This window comes from Prinia subflava, chromosome 17 (genome assembly GCF_021018805.1).
Source record: "Prinia subflava isolate CZ2003 ecotype Zambia chromosome 17, Cam_Psub_1.2, whole genome shotgun sequence".
Lineage (NCBI taxonomy): Eukaryota > Metazoa > Chordata > Aves > Passeriformes > Cisticolidae > Prinia > Prinia subflava.
The window spans coordinates 9,046,583-9,070,641 of NC_086263.1; the positions used below are offsets into that span (position 1 = coordinate 9,046,583).

The window sequence follows — 24,059 nt, forward strand, 5'->3', positions numbered from 1 at the left end:
TTCCATCCGTTTCTCAGAGGCAGCTAGCACAACAATGGACAAATTTTTCTTCTGAGAGAAGCATGCAGGTAAAAGAATAAAAAATCCTGAGTACAGAGTAGTATTAGAGTTTAAAGCAGAGTTTAGGTAGTATAGAAAACTTTCTGCTCAAAGATGTAACAGCAGTTAATAGCTATTGGTGATATAGAACAGCTTTTCCCTATGGGGGAAGGTTAAGGAACCTATTAATGAACAGTACTTTCCTCTCAAGTAGTCAAATCACACACATAGTAATTGACAGATTAATCCAATTCACTTAAGGAATCCCAATTTGAAGGGTTTTTTTTTTTAAAGGCAGTTTGCAAGACTGACATCCTGTGTCCATAATTTTCCTTAAAAAGTGACTCATGCTGTCATGCTTCCTAAGCAACAGCTCGTATTAATGATGATAACAATCTAATGTTCAGGTTTCCAGAGTGTCATCACCAATATGATGAAACCGATGCATTTTAAAGTCATATTCTGTCACAAAAAGAGCACTACAATGCACAGAGGGAAGATCTGCCAGCATTATTAGACACCTGTATGTAAGGAGGTGTCCCACCAGCAGTGTCCAAAAACAAGCAAATAAGCATTAACCCCTAGAGGACAAGTTATCCACCTCCCTCACATCGTACCCCTCTAACAAACACATTTTCTGAACTCCCACTTGCCTTACAAAGAGCTGAATGCTGCTCCTAAACAGCCACTGCCTGCACTGCTCTTCCCTGCAGTAACAGAGTTCTTCCTTCCTCTTCCCCACCAAGGAGCTTTTCAGAGCACAATCCTACTCCTTATGAACAAACACTAGAAGATACTGATGTACAGTCGCTGCAATTCCTCACTTTTCTTCCACATGAAACTTGATGCCATGTGCCAGATACTTAGAAGCATTCTACCCCAAAAATAGCAAAACCAGCTTGGAAAAAAAAACATCCAGACTGCATCCGCTGGCAGCTTGTGCATGTATCTGGTTTTGTAAGAGAAAAGTCTTTTGGCACTCCATCAGTTACCCTTTTGTAAATTGCCTTTGCTGAGCTGGATCCACTTCACTAACTAGTCACCTCCGCTTCCTACGTGACTCAGGTTTCAAGGCATGAAAGGAACAAGAGCCTTGCAAGGAGATAGAAACAAGTGGGAGAAGCCGGCCCTTTTGTTAAGGAAGGCTGGAGAGAGGATCTAATTGCAGCATCAGGAGCTGCAGTGAAGCCAGAGCTCAAGGAGTGGGAGACAGCACCCTCAGGAAGGTGAACAGAGCTGTGCGAGTGTCACCAGGACATGCAGAGAGATTTCTCCAGCTGCATCAGGAACTACGAGTATAAAGTTCTTGTCTACCCAAAGGTTACACTGGATTGGTGGCAAAGCATGAATTCCCAAAAGTATCAGTTCCCAAGAGCAACATTACTAAGAGGCTTGTACAGCATAAAAGCAAGACATAAAAGGCAGCAGTGACCACTGCTTTTGCTGTTCTGCTAAAAAGGATCAAAATTCAGGGCTAAGGTTGGAATGTGCTCAGCGCTACAGGATGCAGTGCTCCCAAAGTCTATTACTCAGAAAAGTATTGAGCAATGATCTCCAGTACATATGAATCACCAAGATGCCCATGAGGCCACCCTCCTCCTGCAAAGAGAGATCCACAATAATGTTCCCTGCACCTTTCTAGAAAGGAGTCAGCAGCTGGGAACACAGGAAGATGAGTGCTGGTGAATACAGGCAGCTAAAGGAAAGTCACCCCCTAAGAACAAAGGATGTGCAGGGCCATATGGCCCCACACATTAAATGAAAACCTAGAGACGATTACAAAGGCCTTGGCTAATGCTTAGTGGGGCTTTTTGATTTGGTGGGGGGTTTGTGTGTGACTTTTTTCTAAGTGCTGTAAGGAATTTGCAGCATTTTTCCTTCATTTCAAGTGACCAGATCACACACAACCCAAAATTTGAAGGGAGCAAAACAAAGTGACTCACTAATAACTCTCAATCATACAAGTACACCGTGGCACAATTGGAAACAGCAACAATGAAGTGCAGGAGGAGCCGGCAGGAGGACCAAAGCTGCAAAGGAGATATTTAAGTAACCCTGTATTTTTCTATAATGACTGATGTTATTGTACTAATAGAAATTATTGGATATGTCCAGAGAACAACAAGCAAAACAAGCATTATGCTGTTTAATAAAGTGTTACATCAGAAGGTATTTATAATGAGTTTCAAAACACAGAAAGTATCAACAGAGTAGAGGAAAAAGCTTTCCATACATGCAAGAAGACCTCAAAGACAAATTTAGGAAATCTCATAACAAAAGGGGAGACAGCTCAGCCAACCATTAAATCCCTTTCCAAGTAGCATTTTACTAGCTAAGGCAAAGACAACATAACTAGAGCTTAACTAAGCCTCAACCCAGCCTAAGCTTTTCACAAACACCTGAGCATAGTCTAGGAATTCCACTACACTTAATCTATCTTTTAACAGACAGGGATACATGACTTTAAAAACAGCTGAGGGTAGGGAACAGTATCATGGATGCCCTGGTGATTGTCTGTTTCCAGGCCTGAACAGTTTCACAGAGCTTCCCACTGAGGAGGCAGAAGAGGATCACTGCCACTGCTGAAGCAGAAGCAATCATTGCTCTAACAAATATGCTGGACAAGTGATCTTGTAAGCAAACATCTCATACTTACATAGTTTCAGCTGCACAGGGAATCATTCCACTAGCTTCACAGCTTCCTTTAGGCTCCCTGGGTTCCACATAGAATGCTGGAAGACAAAAGACCACACAAATCTCTACATTTAGAAGAGGCTATGAAAACCATGAAATGCACCAAATCACTGAGAACCAGTGGTGTATTTAATAAAACCCTTCAGAGCCAAACTCCATTTGTTTAGAGTCATTTTATAAAAACTACTTCACTTTTTTGACTTACAAAGTAGCACTAACACCATTAACTCTGCAGTGTCATATAAACCATAGAACAGGTACTGAAAACAACAGACAAATTCAAATGTTTGTTAGGAGTAAATACACACTTCCGGATACTTTCATGGCTTTCAGCATGGGAGAGTTAATTCCTCATTTTATGCACTCAAAGCAAAGCAGAGGACATGCTATCACTGTCAATGCATGTTAGCTGAGAGCTGTTTAATCTGTGAATGCCAGACAGCTGCTACCTAGCAAAGCATAATTTGGGTCTGTAGAGTAATTCTCCTTTTTCATTCTCTAGCACATTCTTTTCCATGTTTGTTTTCCCATGTTCAGTCGAGCTGGCTCAACTTCACTTCTCTTAAATTCACAGATCTGCTGTATAACTAGGAATCTCTGAAGAGAAGACAGAAAAAGGTATGTCTGGTTTGTGTAGCAAGAGCAGCAACTGCAGCCCCTAGTCAACACCTCTGCATCTGATGTAGCAGAAAAACACAACAAACAAGAAATCCCTGGCAAAGCTCCCCTGCTCTACCATACTAACAGAAACACTAAAACATCTCGTTTTTACAGCTCTTAGTACGTCTAGGGAGCAGACAGGTGATCAAAAGCTGCCTTGCTGTATACTTACCTTTTACATGAGATTTACTGCTTAGGAAACAAGGAGGAACATTAGCTTGTTCAGAGTTTCCTTCAGCAGAAAGAGGGGGGTGAATGTAGAAAGACAACCATGAGACAAGGTCTTGTCACACACAGCAATCTCCACATGAGTTTTCCCCAAACCTGAATCCTATATGTGGGTAAGGAAAACTTGACTGACACATAAAACCTAGTTCAGACCAAAACTGCTGATAGAGCTTAAAAGTCCCAAACATTTCAAAATGCCTGGAAACTATGGAGTGGTACTTTTACTCATATATACACAAAACAAAAGCAAAAACCTATCTCCACTGAATCATTTTTAGGCATTTACTGTTGAGATAGAGACCAAAAAGTCTGCTTCACACTGGGTTTATATACTGTGCTCCCAAACCTCATCTTCCACACAACCAACCACCCTTTTTCCCTCCTCCATGGCTTCACAGCTCTTTAAGGAGACACTCCAGTGGGTGCACAGCCACCAGGCAGCTTAACATGCAGGGGAGCAGAGCAGTGTCTGCCTCTCTCACAGTGAAGTACCAGCTTGAATTTCTTCCTATTTGACCACAGCATCCCATGAATTTCAAGAATTTAAGAAAATGTAACATCTGGCACATCTATACTAATTTCTTTTGGCCTCCTGCATCTAAATAATTCCTTTTATAAGTCACCAAGGAGGAACACAGGGTGCTGTGCAGCCTCATTCCCCAGGAACCTGTTTAAACATCTTATAGTTCACATTTTGAAAAATCATTGTCATGGCAACTTTTTGCAATAAAGTACTTTTCAAACATATTTGTATTTCTTTGGAAGAGATCTATGATCCCATGATCCATCAAATCTACATTTCCAGTTGGCTTACTACACGTACTGGAAGCAAACACTTATTTCAAGTTCAAAAGAAGCTGAATCTGATGGAAATCAGCCCTGGAAACCAGCAAAAGCCAAACTTTTTCAGGTTGTTTGAAGTAATTTCCACATTGGCTGACCTATGCACACTGACTAGAGCCAGAAATTTTAACATGTTAGAACCTCCAGCTACAATTCTTCCCCTTTCTATTTATTGTATTTCTATTCTTCTGAGTTCTCAATTTAACCTTTTAACATTTTTTAATGTGGTAGCGTGTGTAAACACAATTATGGGATATGGAACAAAAAGTTAGTATGGGTTAGCAGGTAGAAGATCAAGCTCTTCAAGGCTCTATTTAAAGGCTGTCATAGCCCAGCAATGCACTGACTTCATCCTAAATCATGTACAGTGAGTGCAGCAGGGGCGGAGGGAAGCATCAGCACGTTGGTAGCACAGGTTTGGTTCAGTCCCTGGGCCAGAGCTGCAAGGTGCAGCTGCAGGCTGTGGTCACCCACAGCCCTCCCCCTGTGCTGTAACCACAGCACAGTAACTCAGACAAAGCCTGCACTGCTCATTAGCAACCCCTCAGCAACCCGCGGGGAAATAAGTAAATAGTGTGGACCCTTGGGGTGATGGAGGCCATTGTTTTGCTCACCAGCCTCTTTTCACACCTGAGTCTAAGCCCCTGGGACTTTGCTTTCCTGAGCACTGGGCAGGAGGATCAGTGCAGGCCCTCCACACACCCAGCAGCTTTCCCAGGGGTAAGAGCAGACAGCCTTGTCACCCATGGGGAATCAGTGAAGGATCAATGGTACTGTTTCCCTCTTCAGCAGGCAGAAATTGAGAGGATCAGCTCAACATGGAGGCTTTCACTGCACTTGTGCACTTGGTGCACAAGTGTTACAGCATAAACCAAACTTCAGTCAAAGCTGTCACGTTATGGAAACAGCTTATTTCAAGTCTGAACCTGCAATGAAAGTTTCTCAGCAGAATCCCTCTGAGGGCAGCACAGTGGCCCATTCTGGGCTCTCAGGAGCCCAGAACACACCTCACCACATCCCCAGCCAAGCGTTGTGCTAGCACCTGTCTGTCACGCTGATCTGCTCCACACCACTGCTGCACAAATACATTTATGCAAAGTTACTCAAGAGGAAGTCTAAAAGCAGGACAGTCATGCTGCAATTAGTTAAAATTAATTATTAGTTTGTGAGGCTTCCTGCAGCTGAAGAACCTTTCAATGAATTACAGACGGTAATGGTTTTGTGGACAGATACATGAGAACTTTACCAATCTGTTCCAAATCAGGATAACAAAACTATTTCTGATTAACCTCAGTTTGAGCTTTGGAAATAAAACAGCCTTAGAAATGTGATCAAACTGGGTAAAAATTGTCTCTAAAGAACATGCCTGCACAGACTAGAAGCTGGCTATACAGACACCTGAAAAGGCACCACGCAGAGTTCCGGCTGCCACTTGGCAGAAGGGTACACGGCAGTCTAGGGGAAAACCAGGCAACAGCTATGCTGGAAGCCTGAATTCTTTCTCAAATGACAAGTGGCCTTCTCTGAGAAAGGTCATACTGGAAAGGCTTAACTACTTTGGAAGAGAAGGCCAGGTACAAAAATACAAAAAAAAAAATCAGAGACAACTTCACCATATTTACAGTCCATAACGCTGGGCAAGGTCTCAGGGCCAGGAGTCAGAGCTATCACCAAACCTCTTCCTAGAGGAGACCCCCCCAGTCACCAGGGTGCAGGCAAACATCTCTTCACAACACCTGAGCCTTGACCTGGTGTGCTGTCACTCCAAGTCCAGAGCTTACTCATCACAGGAGATTCTTCCATTCAAGACTGGGCAGAAGAAACCTTCTTCCTGGGCAGAAGAAACCTCGCTTTTCTTTTGAAGAGCACCTGACTCTGCATGCACTCACAGAGCATGACACCACATTTCATGTTCAAAGTACAACTAGTAGTCTCAAGAAAAAGTGGAACAGATGTTTTAGATCTGTAGCTCACTGTGTTCAGCTAATTGTGTAAGGCTAGCTTAAGGAAAAACGAATAAAAATGTGAAAAATTATAGGCAGAGGAAGACTAAAGCACTTTAATACTTTTTCTTATGGCCTTAAGTAGCTTCTTCAGCAGACACAAATGCATCATCCTTGAATCCCTCCCTTCTCTGTACATTCTCTAACCACACAATACCTTACTTACTGATTACTTCTCACTGTTTTTCCATTTGGCCCCATTAAAATTTTTCAATTGTTTCCTATTATGTGCTTCATCTTACTTTATTAGGTGGGTGGAATGATTTGTTAGGATTATTGTATTTTCAAAGAACAAACCCAAGTCCGGTTAGCTAAACAGAATATAATTTTAGAAGGGTGCCTTCAGGTGCTTTTCTAATGTAAATAAATTAATGAACTAATTCATGCAGCAGCAGTACTTGTTTTGAGAAGTCTATTTAAGCTGTGAGCAAGACAATGGGCAGAGGGGAAATCAAGACAGCCAAACAACAGAGCTGTTCAAGATCATGCCATCAGTTTTCAGTAAAGCTGAAACCAGAACCCAAATCAGATTCCATCCAATTCCCTACCTCGTACATACTCAGACATAAACAAACTCATTTATTTTGCTGCACATAATTCAACCACCTTCAAAAAACAAAGGTTCAGTCACTGAGCAATTTATCTCCATCCATTTAAAAACTACCAATATTCCCCTTCTCCTTCAAGATCCTTGTCAAAGGCCATACAAGGTCCAGCACATACAAAAAAGCAAATAATCTTCTAATGAGAGCTTGTGTGGTTTTTCCCTTTTCATGTGCAAAGGGTTATAAAAGAATAATTCTTTGGTATTTTTCCAGGGTACACTGTAACTTTTGCACAGTGTGACAGACCTTTAACACCTCAGTATGTACTATGAATAATTAAAGCAGCTCATGCCAGGAGAGGAGCTACTCTGTGCTGACACAACTAGTTCACATCTCCACAGCAAACTGCAGATTATGGGACCAAGAGAAACCACGGCCTCTGGGTATTTGACAGAGATGCATCCCACTGAAAGCATCTGAAAGTAATTGTGCTACAAATATTTACCTTACCCTGGCTCAATCCATTCTGCAAATTAACCTACAGAAAATTGCAACTCTCTGCAGCCAAACCAGAATAACTTTGAAAAACCACCTTGGTCTACAATCTACTCAGCAATGGAAAGAAAAACATTTACTTTTAAACTGAGCTAAGTGTGCACAGATTTTCTTTTACACTGACTTCAGCTACCAGACTTCACCTTGAAGTGTCTGAGGTGCCTTCACCAATTACATGCAGCTGAATATAATTCAGGTATATATCAAGTGACTCCTGTAATAAGAAGATACACTTTAAACTAATTGTAGTAAGTAAATAACTTCGTATTTTTTTACTGCTCTAAACAATGAAGGAAAGACAGCATCACACAATAAAAGGAAGCCCTTCCAGCAGCTCTGGCTAAGAGTCTCCCTTCTCCCAGAGAAAGCAGCTGTGAGACACAGCACCTAGCACTGAAGGGACAAGTTTAAGACAAGAGCCAGACCACCTCATAAGATCCCTGCTGGCAGCAGATGCTCATAAGGAGTTTACAGAATGCCCACTGGCCGTCTCAGCGAGTGGAATGCAGCTTACAGGCTGCCAGCCAAAAGGATCACTCACTGCATGCAGTTGTGTAGGAACTTCAGTACCAGCTGACCACATAAATACTGGAATCATATCTAAGTTATGCACAACAAATTGTTCTAAGTGAAAGCACTGACATATGAAAGTGCCCTAAGAGCATATGCTTGGATTTTTAAACTGACTGCAGTTTCTAAAGCAGAAAATACACAAAGCCACCTGCAGAAACCCTAATTCTCTCTCCCAGTTTGATTTGCAACTTCCCTATTTCAGTGAACACCACCACCATTTCCCACTGTACAAAGGATGCTGCTGCATTTTGATGCTAACTGTATCAGCAGCTTCAAAGGAGCTCCTTTGAGTCCTTGAACTTGGTCATCAGTTGTAACAAAGACTCCCACGTCTCCTTGAGAAATCTGGTGGCAGCTTCAACCAACGCACACATTTTTTTCATAAGTTTTCACATATTCTTGATTTCTCCCAACATCCTGTGCCCCAAAACAGACCAGGTGTGTACGTATCTATCCTGTGCTTCGTGGGACATAAACACTAACTCCAAGCAGAGCAACTGCTGGATGCTGGAATACCTTTGGCACTCCAGGCCACTCTGGATCATGCTGATGCAGAAGACTCAAGGCTTTCTGTACAGACTCGTTGGCAATGAAAACATTGAACAGTCAGCATATGACCAAAACCAAGAGCCAGGACATTTGTGTTTGTGAGTCCATTACTAAGCTGCACATGCCTCTCATAATCATAGGCACTAAGATGATCTTCTCCCTCCCTTTCCATTTTAAAACAAAAGGATAAGACTGACTGCATTACAAGTTCAAAAGCTGCAGGAGGAAAAGCATCACACAAAAAAAAAATCAAAGAAAGAACTAAAAACTGTCACTTTCTGCTACTACATGGATGCAAAAATAAGACTGGTATATTTCAGGAGCACATAATCCTTTTGGTACAAAAAACCCACTTATGTTCACTAAACAGGAAAAGTGAGACAACAAACAACTATGACTGTCATACTGTCTCTGGCAGTCTGACTTTGTGGGAATAACAAACTGTGACAGGAGGTCAGGAACAGCATTCTCACATTTTGCAAAGTAAGTTTTGTCTTTCACAAAACAGATGCTGTAGACAGAACAGCATTTATAACCATTCTTTCTGAGACACCAGAAGATTATACTAGCTTATTCTTTTTACTGTGAGAGTCTCACCACCTATGCTTTTGTTGGTTTCTCGACAGTTTTCCTACTTCTATGAAGCAGATTTTTAGTACTTACATCTAAGTAGTCCCGTCATTCTTCTAGCAGCAAAACATTGCAATTAAATAACCTTTAACCAAAATCCAGATTTTCTGCTTCCTTTAATATGCAGATCATTGGACAGGAGAGCTGCCACCCAAGACACATGGACAAAATGGAGATCTAAATAGGCCAATTCTCAGATTATATTTTAGGCAAGAGGCTTTGGTTCCCTATTTGCTCTGTTATGGTCAGGACTGAGATCAGAATATAAAAGCATCACCACACTATCACACCAAAGCCACACGAGACAAGGAGAACCTCCTCATGTCACCACAACAAACACTGGCACTGGAGCTGGGGAAATCAGAGCTCCCCTTGGCTTTGCCAAGCCCTGCCTGGGACTCTCTCATTTGCTGACCCACAGCCACTGCCAAGAGCCGAGGGGATCCACAAACCCTCCACAGGGAAGGGGGAAGCCAAGGTGCCCGTCAGCAATGGGAGCACGTCTGCAAGGCTTGGCTGTCCTGATCACTCCCTGGGAAGGTTTCAACCCAGATCTGTAATTACCTGACTCAAGCGAGAGTCAAAAGAAAGGGGGGGAGGAGAAAAGAGAAATCACTGACTGTTTCAAAAGACACACTCGAGACGACTTACTGTACAGAAGACACTGAGAAAATCTGCACAGACAGTTTACTTGTGTCACATGTTTACAGGGGGTAAATTGCAGCTGGCAGTTTACCAGAAGGCAACATTTGCCTTGAACATTTGCCATGAAATTACCATTGTTTCAAGTCAAGTTACTATGTCATTACTGCTGGGTAACTTACGAGTCAAGTACACAATTAATCCATGTCACCAACGCAGATAGTCTGCAAAACATTATAGCCATTAATCTAGTATTTCTAAAAAGGAGGAAGGGGTAAGAGACAAAAGAACTTACTAGACTTCCAGTAAGCAGAAGACAAAGCCTATTAGTCAGAGGCAAATAGAGGAAAGGAAGCCAGCGAGATAAGATGCAGACCCCTAGGGAGAGGCAGCCAAAGAGAAGGAGTCCAGCCAGGGAATTCTGATGAAACTGTTAAGGGGGTTCCCCCTTATCTTCCTGTGACTACCAAGTCCCTTGAGTGCTTACAGATTGTTCTTTCAGCCTTCCAAGAATCCTGGGTACCAATATTCAGCTGCTTTTGTATTTTTGAGGATGAAAGAAAGGGTTGTTTTTCTAACATCCTATGCTTCTATTTTTATAGTCTCTTCATTCTCAGGGCAGAGTTTTCCTGTTACATTCACGTACAGACCCATGTGCCTAATGGAACAATAACACTGTTTCTGCAATGTGGAAGTTCTTACAAACTGCCAAAACCCCATCAGGATGGATTTTATAGTGCTCCAAGGCTCTAAATTAAATTTACCAACATTTCCCTGGGAAAATCAAGTGCTTCAGTGTGGGACAGATCAGAGCAGAAGCCCTGTCTGACCCCTCTTCTTCCATCCCCTTTCCATCCACTTTACACCCCACTGCCCCTATACACATACCCAACACAGAGGATTTCTTCCTGTTCCTTAAGCTGAACCAAAGCAAGCAGCAGAACCAAGCCTCTTCCTTATCCACTCACAAATTTGTCAGAACACATCTTAGAAGTCTTTCAAACTGTCTGGCAGCCCTTCTTGCTCAGTATATACTTCTTCAAATTATTTCAATAAGGGTCTTCCAAAAGAGCTGTTCTTAGTTCTCTCTCAAAGCCACTCCATCATCTGATCATCTTTTTTCAATACAATTCATGCTAAATGGAAGCAAGATGTAATTATTAATGAATTTCCAAGATCAACAAATTATAAGAACTACTGACACAAATCATTGAGAATTTTCTATGAACACAACAACATTCAACTTCAAAATAAAGCAAGAATCTGGGCAGAAAAGGCACCTAACACAGCCTTGAAGATCCTGATTACATGAGTTGATTACAGCTCATATTGCAGGCTGTCAGTCTCACAAAGAAAGCCGTCAAGTAGTACCAAAGCTGTAAGTTCCCCTGTTATTAGTTATGTTACTATTTTTTCTAAGAATTACAGTATTCATGCCAACATACAACTTGCTATTAGGAAATAATCAGTTTTAGAAATCAATACAAGAGCCGGTACTTGCAGTAAGTTTGTAAAGCCAGTTGCATTTTGAAAATCTGAATTAATTCAACACACATCACAAGCTCTCATTTTTCTGCTGATGTGCAGAAAACCTTTGCTTTAGACTGTGAGCTGCCTATCTTGTAAAAGTGAACGTTTTCCACAGACCGCCACAACACACCTGTGTGGGGGAGACTGAGGACAGACTGCAGAGTTGACAAAAACACAAGGTCAGATCTTTACTTTCACACGCAATCTTAACTAAGTGACTGTGTTTCCCTTTCTGAGGATTATCTTTCACCAGGGAAACATGCAGCAGTGTTCAGATGCAGTCAAGGGACACAAGTACTCAGACACTCTCTCTTCCCACCGCTGTAGCCCAAATAAAACACATACTGTAGATACACATTAACTGTTTGACAAAGGTTTTTAAACACGTAAGAATTTGTCTAGATAATGTCTTTTGGTCAACTGCTCTCTCAAAAAAATACAAACCATTCCAGTGAGGCCTGTAATTTTCAAAAAGGTAGGGCAGTTCTGTGCTTTTTGTTTGTACAGCTATGCTCTCCTTTTTTCAGAGCACTTAACTCATTACCCCTTTAAATTATGTGACAGACACTGCCATTCAAAAAAAGTTAGCAGCTGTGGATCAATGCTGTATTCTGACACTTGGCATCAGCCTGTTATCAATGTAACATTTTGAAGGGCAGCATATCAGCAGTGTTAACTATTTAAAAGATAATCAATGATTCTTTCCAGCAGCCACAGCACTGCTAGGATAGGCATATTCTTCCAACCAATATTTGCTCGAAACACTGATTATGCAAGTTATAATTTAAGTTGTTATGAGCAGCTTATTAGTACCACCACAGCCCCAGAGAGTGATTAACGCAGATTGCAGCTTGCACAGGAAGGGTAAACACGCTCAGGGGAGGGAGAGCTGAAGTAGGAAAAAAAAGTGGCTGTGCAAAGGGAGCATGTTCAGATAACGAGAACTACCTTGGAAATAAATCGCTTCACAGTTTATTTCTCTGTCTTTCTCCTGAAAACACTATGAACATCCACGTTCCAGCGTGACACGTGAGCAGGCTGGGCACGAAGCACACCCGAACAAAGCAGCGGCTCTCCCCGGCCCGGGGGCTGCCCGCACCGACCATCCACAGGGACGCCTCGGGACCCCGCAGCCGGCGCACAGCGGAACCGAAAACCAGGAGAACCAACCCCCGGGGCGAGGCAGCTCCGCCGCTCGGGCACAGGGATGAGTGCGGGGTGGGCACGGCACGGCCCGGCGGCACCGGACCCCGCCGGCACCACCGGGAGCAGCGCCCGGCCGGGACCGCCCCGCCCGCGGCACCGGGGCAGCGCCTGCCCGGCGCTCCCCGCGAGCTGTCCCGGCGCTGCGGGGCTGCGCCTCGGGGGGCCCTGACGTGAGGGGGCGGCGGCGGCGGCGCGGGGCCCCCCGAGCACAACCGGCCCTAGCGGGGCTGAGGAGCAGCGCGGCGGCCACGGACGAACCCCGCCACCCGCGCCGTCGCCAGAACCGTGCCGAGCCCCGCGCCGCTCCCGCCGCCGCTCCCCCGCAGCCCCGGCGGACGGGAAGAGCTTCGGTCCAATTCACTCACCTCCGCGGCGCCGAGCGGCTCTGCCTCTCCGCATCACTTCCGGGCGAGCGCTCAGCTGGCGGACGCGCCGTGACGTGCCGTGCGCGGGGCGGGGCGCGCGACGCCGCACGCACGGTGAGGGCAGGGACGGCGGCGGCTCGCGCCTCCCGCGCCCACCGGAACGGGGGCACCTGGCGGGGCGGGGCCGCGGCACGACTGCACCAAGGTAAAGCGGGGAGAGGGGGGGAAGGCGGGCGTACTTGCGGGCAGGGCGGAGGGAGAGGAGAGGCCGGAGGCGCGCGCGGTGGGCCGACACCCCCCCCTGTGCTTCGCGCGTTGGTTCCGCCCGGCTGCGGGGGCAAAGCCGCCCCGGCCGCCAGGGGGCGCAAGGACGCCCCCACCGGCAACGCCCCCTCGTGGCCGCGCGGCTCCAGGCGGCCGGGGCTGGCAGCGCCATCTTGACAGTGGCAGTGGCCGTGGGGGCGCCCGGTGTGGGCAGCGCTCATTGACCCACAGCGATGTGTGAGCCAGAGCACTCCGAGCCCACAGTGCCCAATGCCCACAGTGCCCAGTGCCCACAGCGGTGTGTGACCCAGAGCACTCCGAGCCCACAGTGCCCAGTGCCCACAGTGCCCAGTGCCCAGTGCCCACAGCGGTGTGTGAGCCAGAGCACTCCGAGCCCACAGTGCCCAATGCCCACGGCGGTGTGTGAGCCAGAGCGCTCCGAGCCCACAGTGCCCACAGTGCCCACAGTGCCCAGTGCCCACAGCGGTGTGTGAGCCTGAGCACTCCGAGCCCACAGTGCCCAGTGCCCACAGTGCCCACAGTGCCCAGTGCCCACAGTGCCCAGTGCCCACAGGAGGAGAGGGAAGCATCTCAAGCTGCGCTAAGGGAGATTTAGGTTGGACATGAGGAATAACATCACAGAAGGGGTGATTAGACATTGGAATGAGCTGCCCAGTTTGGTGGCAGAGTCACCCTCCCTGGAGGTGTTAAGGAAAGCCTGGACATGGCATTCGGTGCCGTGGTGTTTGGTCACAGACTGGACTCCATGGGCTCAGAGGTCTTTTCTAACTCGCCTGATTGTGTGTCCCACAGCCTTCCATAGCCCTGCTATGCCTCTCAAATAGCAACTACAAATCGGCTATCAATGAGTTTCATTGAGTGGCCCTCAGAATTAAGTAAGAAAAGGGTCAGGGAGGATTTTGTCTCTGCTAGCATTAATATTTATACCTGTTCTCCAGCTTGGGAGCATTTCCAGTTCTGGGAAATATTTCTATTCATGCATTCAGTTGCATTTGGCTGGAAGCCAAGATATGAATAAGGTGCATAAATCTATACTGGAGCTTGTGTCCATGTTGTTATATTTCTGTATGCTTTTATATTATATAAGCAAGGCCATCCAAGGATAGCTGAGAATTCATTTTCTCTGCTAAATTTCTCACTCCGCATTAAAATCTTTCTCTGCTTGTAAGTAATAGAGAACTAAGCACACAGGAGGAGAAAAAGGCATGAAAGCATGAACAACAGAGTTGGACAAGACTAGAGACAAGTCCATATTGCTTTAGAGTTCACCTGGACACTGATTTTCATGAGAAAGCTAAGAAACAGGTAAAGCAATTTTGTTTGTTTCCCTTCCCCCTTCCCACAGCTCAAGTCAGCATTTCTGTTCTTCCTGAGGCTCTTGCAGCACAAGAGGCACTCCCAGGGCAAGTCTGTATGTCCTACTAAAACCAGATAATGCCTCGACCACCTCAGACTGAGAGAATGAAAAAAGTGATCAAAAGGAACTAGTTAAGGGTTTCCACTTTGATTTATTCAAGTAAAAAGAATGTTGTAGAACCTTAATTTTGTGCAAATTGGCTTATTTGAACTGACATAGGAAACAGTGATAAAATCCATGTCCTTACTTTTACTATTTAATTATACTCTTTATGCATACAGTTAACTTTTTCTGATCAAAAGACTGCTCCATATGCAGGAGCAAGCTTAAAAGAGATCTGAGTTCAGTCAGAAATCTGAGGCACAGATAAAACAGCAGAGTTCCCATCCCAGCTGATGAACAATGGGAGTACAATGACTTAGGGACTCTGGTTCAGAGGTGCTGATCAGGGTTTCAGATCACTTCAGTTTGCCAGCAGAAAGACACTGGCATGACAAAATCCTAAACCCTGTGAAAGTCACCCTGCTTTTAAATACCATCACAGACTATCTTGGTTCAGTAACTTCATTCTTTTTCACCAGATCTGCATATATTTATGATTGCAGCTTGTAGATGAAAAGAGTGAGAAATAAATCTTTGAATCATATTGGTGGGAATGTCTGGAAATTTACAGGCTTGTGTCACTGGTAGAAATGAGGATGTAACACCATCATGGAAGAACATATCTTTCATTCTAGTCATTTTTCACCACGTGGAGATGGACTACTTTAGCTGTGATTGAGGTTTTGCTAGGATTTGGGTTTGTCCGAATCTTAAAAAAAGTTATGAATGTTCAATCAAGAATGAAAATCAAATGAAGTTTTCACTTTGCCACTATATACTGCAGCCGTGTGTGGTTTGCAGGGTACTGTCACAGGCCACTGAGTCATGGATTTGAGTAAAAGAAGACAAAATTACTTTCGTGGAAACCAGATTTTGAAACTTAATATTGCTGGAAGGCATGTGACCTACCCAGCTATCACAGGAATCTGTGACCCCTTCTCTTCCCCCTGTGCCACAGGAACTCATTGTCTCAGTTGTTGTCCCTCAAGGAAATGACAGCCCAAATCCACTGCTGCCTTAGGAACCACAGACTCATTTTGGCAGACTTGCATGAAAGATGAATATGGATTACTGACCTCTTGTTGCTGTGGAGAGCTCTGAAAGGAATGATTGATTATCTGCTGCATTAGCAGCAGGAGAGAGACTGCAGGTCACTTTTTTGGTAAGTGGCATCACTGAGCTCCTTAAAAAAAAACCCCAGACATGAATTTTTCTGCATCTCTTTAAAGAAACATTAGCCAAAGAGTGCATTGAAAAATAGGAGCTATAGATTGGCATAAAGGCTGGATTGTCTTATGGGGACATAGTATGGAACATGGGGGTGTTCCTGCTACAGTGTTGATACACCATGGTCTTGAATTACATAATTTACTCTAGTAACAGAGATGTGACCACAGCTTAATTTGGAAGGCAGTCAGCCCAGCAGTTTGTCACTGTGTCTTTAGACTCCTTGCCAGTAGCAAACCAGCTGTTAAATAGAAGTTGTGTTGCTCCTAAATAAAACATTTTATGTCTGAGAAGTTCAAAGCTGCCTTTTCAAATTATTTCATGCAGGGTTTTGTTCCGCAGCTCCCCTGAGCATATCCAGTTTCAGCACCAGCACTAGGTGTGTGTTACTAACACATGCCCCAGTTAGCTGGGATGTGAAAGAAGAGATCAATTGTTTTAAAATATCCTTTTTTCCCCACGGGCTCTTCCTTTCACCCCTCATTTTCTAAAATCCTCTATGTACTCACTGCAGGCAGATTTTATGATTAAAGTGAGTAGCTAATGCTTGACTTTAGAGGAGGGATGAAATAAAATAGACTTAAAACTTCGCCAAAGAAGCTGCGCAGAGGAGGAGAGTGCTGGACATGTGTTCCCAGCCAAGCATCCCCTGCTGGGAAGTACCTGTGGTTTAGCTGCTCCTGGATCTGTAGTCAGTCTTGGTGCAGCCTGTCTTCTGTCCTGACTGTCCTTTGACACTGCCCTGTTGGGATCATTGTATGGTGCAGTTGGCAGATTCCTTTTATTTTTTGTACATGAACTTTTAGTTTAAATTCTAGACGAGCCTGCAAATAGCAAAATAAGGCTGGCGTTTCATTGATTATTCAGATTATTGAATTTTTGGGCCAATCATCTAACAATCCAAAGGAACTTGTATTTGTTTCCTGAAAGAAAAACCTACTGCATTTAGTCTAAGGGACTATTTGTTTTAATTAACAGTGAGAAAAGTTTTCACGTTCCCCATGCAGTAAGTCATTAACCGCTCAAATCTCCTTTGGAGTTTGGATCCAATGGGATGTTTCAGGTATTGGTAGGAGGGGGTTGCATGGAGACCAAGGGGAGCCCCAGCCTCCAGCAGGGCTCCTTTGGGAGGCCACGCTTGGCTTCCCTCCAAAGCCCAGAATCCAGCACTGGGCTCCGAGCTGCGAGCTCCCGCTTCTCCCCACGGACACGGCTGTGCAGACACACCTACCTTTGACCTCTCCTGGTTTGCTCTGTGGCAGTAAACACCTGAAATTTGCTCAGCTAATACACCAGCCCTGTACTTTTTGACAGAAATGCCTGTGGTTAACCTCTGTGGGCTGCACGCTGCAGTAAAATGAAGGGTGGTAGAAGTTAAACAATGGGTGTGATCACCACAAGATGGGTGTTAGTGGGAAAGTGGTGTAACATCCACTTAGCATTCCAGAGATGTGAAATATAATTATGATTTAAATGCCAAAGATGTAAGTTGCAAGATGAGTAACTACAAGGACATGAAAGCCTCCCTTCCTTTCTATCCCACTCAGAATCATTTTGCACACCCACAAAACTAATACAAGTAGTGTCACTTGATGAAATTACACCTGATACATGACTTGTACCATCACTTACATTTCTGTCAGTGTGGGCTCTGTTTATACCAAAGGAAAAATTCCAATCTCATTTACAACATTTTAAGTTGGAAGTAATTTTGCTCTCGGTGGAATTACTCCCTATTTATACTCCCACTCAGATCAGAATCTGACCCAGGCTTTGAATTTTGTCCTATTTGTTCTCATCCTTTCCTGTCATAGATAGAAGTCCTCGATATGTAAAGGGTTCCTTATACTGTCACTTATATATCTTTGCAGAAATGGCTTATGAGCAGGTCTGTAATGTTAAGAATTGTTGACTAAATGAGCCCTGGGAGCAGCTGGTTGCTGAGCATACGTGAATAGCTGCTTAATGTCTTTTACATCATCCTATGTGGGAAGGAGAGCAAGAATGCAGAAGTACAGCCCATGCCTAGCTGAGGGGCTACAGTTCTGTTCTGTGGCAATTCCAGCACAGAGAAGTTAAAGAACAAAAGAGTAACTTGTAGGTGGGGGAGTGGAAGTGACTAGTGGGGAAAACAGTAGTTGGTTCTAGACTTTTCAATAAAATCTTTATAAACAGATTCTTGGTATGTGTAAAATCCAAGGGCAGCAGGTGTAGCCAGCTCTGAACAAAGGGCATGTGCTGTCCCAAGGTGTCACCTTGGAAATTGTCTGATACCTAAATCAGAATTGAAACCTGTATTTTAAACATTTTTAGCCCTGACATTGTTCCTTTTCTTTTCTTTATGGAATACATGAAAACCTAAGCTGTTATCAGCTTCTCAGAGGTGATACTTTCAGATAAAAGCAGAGGGGGAAGTCAGGAGAGGCTCTAGGTGAGGCCCAAATTTGGGACTCTGCTTTTGCTAGGTTAACCCTTGAAATGGAACTGTTTCTTTTCTGTACAAAATATGCACCTAGCAGGGGGAAGCGGTGATTTTTCAGATACATGTACATCTGTGCCTTTGTGTCTGACTGTTTTCACTGCCTGGAATGGAGTTCTAGGATCAAACAAAACACTTACTGCGAAGTGTTTGATAAGCTGGGACTACCTAGTTATATTATTGTGGAATTCATTTCCTAGAAATACCATAAACATTTACCAGAAGTACTTTCTGCTGTGTAGGAAGAATAATTTTCTGTCTGGGGAAAAATACATGATTGGTTAAACGTGTTAAAATACAAATAGCGAAACAAAAATGTTCGCTCTTAAGAGTCAGACAAAAACAGTTCTTGAAATTATGAAAGGTCTTTAGATCACAGCAACAGTTAAGATAAGGCTAGGAATTTATAGTTCAGGATTTCTTATGAAAAAGAGCCATGAGCCTGCATTCAGTTTAGCATCTGTAATTCCAGCTTTGGTGAGGGAAAGAGGGTGTGAGTGTCTGGAGCCACAGGAGGCTGGTTCTGGTCAGCCACTGCTGCAGGTAGCACCTCAAGAACAGTACGGCCTGAGAAGCCTTTGGCTCAAGCCTCTCTTTTAAACCCCAGAATCCCAGGAATTGCAACAGACTGCATGGATTTGAGCCATAGCACACTGCCAAACTTCCCACGGTAGTTTGGGTGCTGCATCAGGAAGCAGCTTCTCCTCACAGCCAAGAGCGTGCTCCCTCCAGAGGAAGGGTCAGGCTGACTGACTGACTCTGCTCCAAACTGTCCATTCCCAGCACACAGGTCTGATTTCAGGGTAGATTCACCCACCGTAACTAGAGCTTGGCAAATGGATCCTGACAATCAGATAATGTCCTGTCCCTGACACTCGCTCCTCATGGCACCCATGTACTTGGCAGTGCTGCTGCACCTTCCTTTGGGACAGTGAGGGACCTTTGACAGCTGCAGTGCCCCTCAAGCAGAAGTCATTGTTTCTGTTAAATTAATCCATGGCAGAAAGGTTGTTATTCAGAAGTAGATTTGTCTCAGGGATATCTGTGATCCATCATGAAATAGTGTAACTGCTTATATGATAAAATAATCATTTACATAAAGAAAGAATAAGATTTCATTCTTTCTTCTGAGAAATAGGTTTATCACACCTGGAGGCTGATTCAGTAGGCTCAGCAGGCACACAGCTCTCTGAAAATCAAGACATTCAGGACTTTCCTAAATCCACAGTTAGTCTGCCTCTCCTGAGTGCTTAGATAAAGTAGCTTTCATCGCCTTTTCATCACATCAAACTCCAGCTGAATCATTACTGCCTACTGTCACTGTATCACGAATAAGCCTCTCAGCCCCTGGAGCCTATACAAGTTTTCAGCAATATTGTGGTGGTTTTATCATGTATTTCATTCACAGATTTGCAAAGATAGGGTCAGCATTGGTATAACAATGTCTCAGGAAGGGGGCCACGTAGAGTTTCGATGACTTGCCCAATGTCTGTTGCAAAACATCAGTGAAACAGAACCCAGGCATTCTTGTACCAGGCTTGATTCAGCAAAGCACTAAACCAAGTGCTTAATTTTGAGGAAGAGTTAAAGCTATTTGAATGGAGATAGATTTAAGTATCTGTATAAATACTTTGCTGGACTGAGTCTTCAGCTTCCAACGGCTGATTATTGTTTACAGCGATTTCAGGGTTTTTCATATAGCTCAGCATATCTTTGGATGGCAGAAATATTTTTAAACTAATTTAATGGTGTGAAAAAATGTCCTGCTTGCTGGCCTTTTGGCAACTCAAATGTTCATGCATATATTGGCAAGTTTGTCTTGTCCTTTTAGATGACACCAGCAACTCGACAAGAAGTTCTTGGCCTTTACCGCAAGGTTTTGCAAATAGCCAAAAACTGGCAGTCGGCATCAGGGCAGATAGAGGAAACCATGAGAGAGAAAGAGTACATCAGAAATGAAGCCAGAACATTATTCCGAAAGAACAAAAACGTGAGTGTCCTCACAGGGTTGAATTTCCGAATTACTCTTTTGCTTTTTGCACTCTGTGGTTGGATGCTAAGATAGGAATATAAGGGTTGAGTTCCCAAAATCTCTTTCACCTTAAATACTGGTGTATTTGGGTTACAGTTTAAATATCGTCCCTGAGAAAACTCAAACCATTTCAGCTCTTCATTAACTACTGGAGAAGTCTATAAGGTCTTTTTTCAGTAAAAAAGTGCCAAGAAAAAATTAAATTCCAAAGATACTGCTTGTGTAATTGAAGCAGCTTTTGATCTTTACAAAGTTAGCTAAGTGTATCATTACCCATGCAATGGCAAACAGAGCTCAGCAGCTTCTTTTTTTTTCTTTTCAAAGCAGCAATTATTGGCACTTCTTTTAAAAGAAGCACTTTAATTTTTTTCTTAAGGAAGAAATTTCAAACCCTGGTAATCAAAGGCCCTTCTTGTAATTCAAGATCACAACACTTATTTATATCCCATATTGGTCTGGGACTAAATTCAAGTAATGCTAAATCAAAAAAATGAATTTAAGTCATAATTCACACATTTCTGACTTCAAAGAGAGTTTCTGGATAGGATGATAACAGGATTTACACCAAGCAGTGTCCTTCCTTTCTCCACTGGTGACCTTGCAGAGTGACAAACAGGTGAGATTGGTTTTTTCATAGATGTAGTAGTAGTTTACATGTGTATTGTCTTTTTACAGAGAAAATACCATGTTTGGGTAAAAAACTCCTTCTGTAGCCTCAGTCCCGACAGCCTCTGGGCCTTAACATTCAGTGCCATCAAGCCCAGAACTGTTGAGTCGAGCAAAATACCAATGTTACCATTTATGGATGTGAAAATACAATCATTGTACCCTTGGGTTTGCCAAAATAAGCTAAGGAAAGCCACGTGCTGTGCATCATTTACACTTGAGCTTCCAATTGCTAATTACTGTACTCACATAAAACACTTTTTTGTGTGATCATCATAGGTAACAGATCCAAAGCTGATTAAGCAGTGCATAGAAGAATGTGAGGCAAGAATAGAAATTGGACTTCACTATAACATCCCCTACCCAAGACCTGTGAGTATAAATCAGAAAGTCTTCACTGATACCACTGAGATTTCCCTGAACAACAAAACCATCAGTTTCCATCACTCTCACTGCACTGCATTTTTAGATGAGCTGGCATTTAAAAGTGTGCTAAAACAGAGCCAAATGTACATTGAGATGTTCTCTATCTTTCACTTTAAATTGGAGGATTTCTTCTCAAAATAAGGAGTCAAAGCCTAAAGGGAGTTGCATGAACTGAACTCCCAAGGCCTCTGAATATTTAGCCCAACCAATGAATATAGAAAAACATGGTAATGGAATCAAATAATGGAAGAGAATGAGAGAATAAAAATACCCAATTACATCTGCCATAGGTACAATAATTTTTATAGTCTACATTACTGGTAACTGTTCTGGTCACAAATCAGGCCTTAGGAAATACCTGTCTGTGTTGCTACTTCTTTTCCCTTCTTCCTGCAGAAGAACATGTCCAAGATTACTGAAATGCTGAAAGTTGCAGCAAAGTCTTGTAGTGCACTTTTCAATACAGTTTCCTCACTGCCCAGTCACTTCTGCCAGTAATACTTTATACTGCCTCCCATAGAGACATCCTCCCTAACTCCTGTTGATGAGTTTATATTTTCACATTTATAGGCAGTCATGGTCAAAATTAAACTGTATTTTTATCAGATGCTTGCCTAGACCATGGTCACTGTTACCATCTGTTTCAGTATACAGAATAACAATGCACAGCTGGCAAAAAGTTCCTAGAAATGGGCCTAAAATGTGTGCTCTGTAATGGTTTAAAAATCCCAAAGGATCTGCTGTCTCAGACAAACTGGATGATTATTATTTTTCAAATTCTAGAAGTCTCTACTGCTGCCTTTAGTCAGTGCTTTTACTACTTTATTTGCACCTCAACACCCTTCTTACAGGATGACAGCCTCAGCAACAGTAACCTGACTGCTACCACCTACATTTTTCAGTCATTTAGGGGGTTACAGCTGCATGATTCCCACCAACAGTCTTATGAAATATAAAGACTTTGTCAATCAAAGGAAGAGTCTGTCACCTATTGCTCCTTCTGCTTATGGAGTCAATGACACTGATTCTGCATTTTAATGTGCCATATATATAATCATCACAGTAAGAAGGCAGGCTTTCAATACATACAGTTTGGGGTTATTTTGTGACTTGCTAAGTAGGTATGAATAAATCACACAGTGATTCAAGACATCTACTCACGAATTTTTAGGAATATTGTTCTGGAACACTGTCAGCAGTAGTATTTCATCAAGTATCATTGCAGTCTGATATCAAACTGCAAAACAAAGTTACTAAGGCCCAGTATATACAGGATTTTATTAAGGCCTAAAATATATAGGATTTTAATAAACAGAACAATTAGGACCTGAAAGTTACAACACTAATCACTCCTCAGGGAGTGCTCCTCCTAGAAATCTAATAACCTGGCTTGAGACAATAGAGTTACTCTCTCCAAAGTGTGAAGAAATGATTTAAAACTCAGTGAAACTTAGTCTGTATTTTTCTTCCCAACATGCACCTAACTGGTGGGCTTTTCTTTTCCAGATCCATCTGCCTCCTATGGGCCTTGCCCATAAACAAGGCCGTACATTGCGACACCAGGAAAAGTTAAGGAAGATTTCTAAGCCAATATACCTGAAATCCCATGATGAAATTTCATAAGGCACCATTTAAGCTGTGATGTGTAATCACATCCTTTAAACTGTGAACTGCAATCCAGGTGATTTGTGTGCATGACTGTGAATGGTGTGGCCACTTGCTCACACATTTCCTGAGGCCAAAAAGCCAATTGATCCATTGTGTATGATGGATATGGTTGGTTAGTATTTATTACATTTCAACCACCGACTTGTCAATAAATGTAACACTTTTTAAGGACTGAGGTGTGACACAAAGATTGCTTTGACATCAGGACAAACTGCAGCAGGATTTCCAACTGTTTATCTGTAACAGGGTTCTGTGGTGGTTTGAGGGTTCTCTGTGCTCAGCTGTGACTCAGGACAGTGCCTTGTGTAAGGCCAGCCAAAATCAAGAAGTCTGGGACAGTCAAGCAGACACAGTTCCTCCAGAGCTTCTGAATCCAGTGGGAACACAGTCACTGCACCATGTACCTGCTCCCCTTCCTCACTGCTCCCTGCTCTGCCTGCTGTCCCTGGAGAAAAGTTCCAGTTTCATAGCACCCTTGTGGGCAAGTTTTGTTTCTGGACAGTAGAGAAGGACAGCAGAAGTGCCATTACTCCTTTTCCTTTTTGCAAACTGCAGAGGAGTGGCCTAGAGTCTCTATGTCAGCTTTTTTCTCCCTTCCTTTGGAGAGGGTGTGGATGTGAAATGCAAAGTTTGGAATGCTATTACACAACTCTGAGTAAAACATTCCAGTGTTGGGTTCCTCAGGTTCCCATGTATGTACTGGTTGAAAACTCTCCCTTCAGGGTATCACTATGGGAACAAGCTTAGGATGCTTT

The 24,059-nt window shown here is 43.4% G+C and overlaps 2 protein-coding genes across 5 annotated transcripts in view; one reads left to right on the forward strand and one right to left on the reverse strand.

Moving 5' to 3' along the window:
• Positions 1-13,182, reverse strand: part of DCUN1D3 (defective in cullin neddylation 1 domain containing 3) — a 25,321-nt gene extending 12,139 nt beyond the window's left edge. Inside the window, exons 1-2 of one of the 3 annotated variants that reach the window (XM_063414296.1) lie at positions 13,063-13,182; positions 2,696-2,771 (exon numbers count right to left, since the gene is read on the reverse strand). The gene's annotated coding sequence lies outside the window, so the exon portion shown is untranslated. The other 2 variants (XM_063414297.1, XM_063414298.1) reach the window with 2 other exon arrangements.
• LYRM1 (LYR motif containing 1) lies at positions 13,139-23,475 on the forward strand. 2 transcript variants are annotated; one of them, XM_063414300.1, is made up of 5 exons: positions 13,154-13,267; positions 14,517-14,652; positions 20,344-20,502; positions 21,490-21,582; positions 23,143-23,475. In XM_063414300.1, the coding sequence occupies exons 3-5, from the start codon at positions 20,344-20,346 to the stop codon at positions 23,257-23,259; spliced, it is 369 nt and encodes a 122-aa protein (XP_063270370.1). In that variant the 5' UTR covers positions 13,154-13,267; positions 14,517-14,652; the 3' UTR covers positions 23,260-23,475. The 2 variants fall into 2 exon arrangements, with proteins under 2 accessions (XP_063270369.1, XP_063270370.1); XM_063414299.1 differs by lacking the exon at positions 14,517-14,652 and having other exon boundaries at positions 13,139-13,267.
• Positions 23,476-24,059: the final 584 nt, after the last annotated feature.

What these genes read in the sequence shown, in the direction of transcription:
- LYRM1 (XM_063414299.1), top strand. Translation starts at nt 20,344, where the DNA reads ATGACACCAGCAACTCGACAAGAAGTTCTTGGCCTTTACCGCAAGGTT. An exon ending in TATTCCGAAAGAACAAAAAC is followed by an intron (nt 20,503 to 21,489) that starts GTGAGTGTCCTC and finishes TGATCATCATAG; the next exon opens with GTAACAGATCCAAAGCTGAT. An exon ending in ACATCCCCTACCCAAGACCT is followed by an intron (nt 21,583 to 23,142) that starts GTGAGTATAAAT and finishes TTTCTTTTCCAG; the next exon opens with ATCCATCTGCCTCCTATGGG.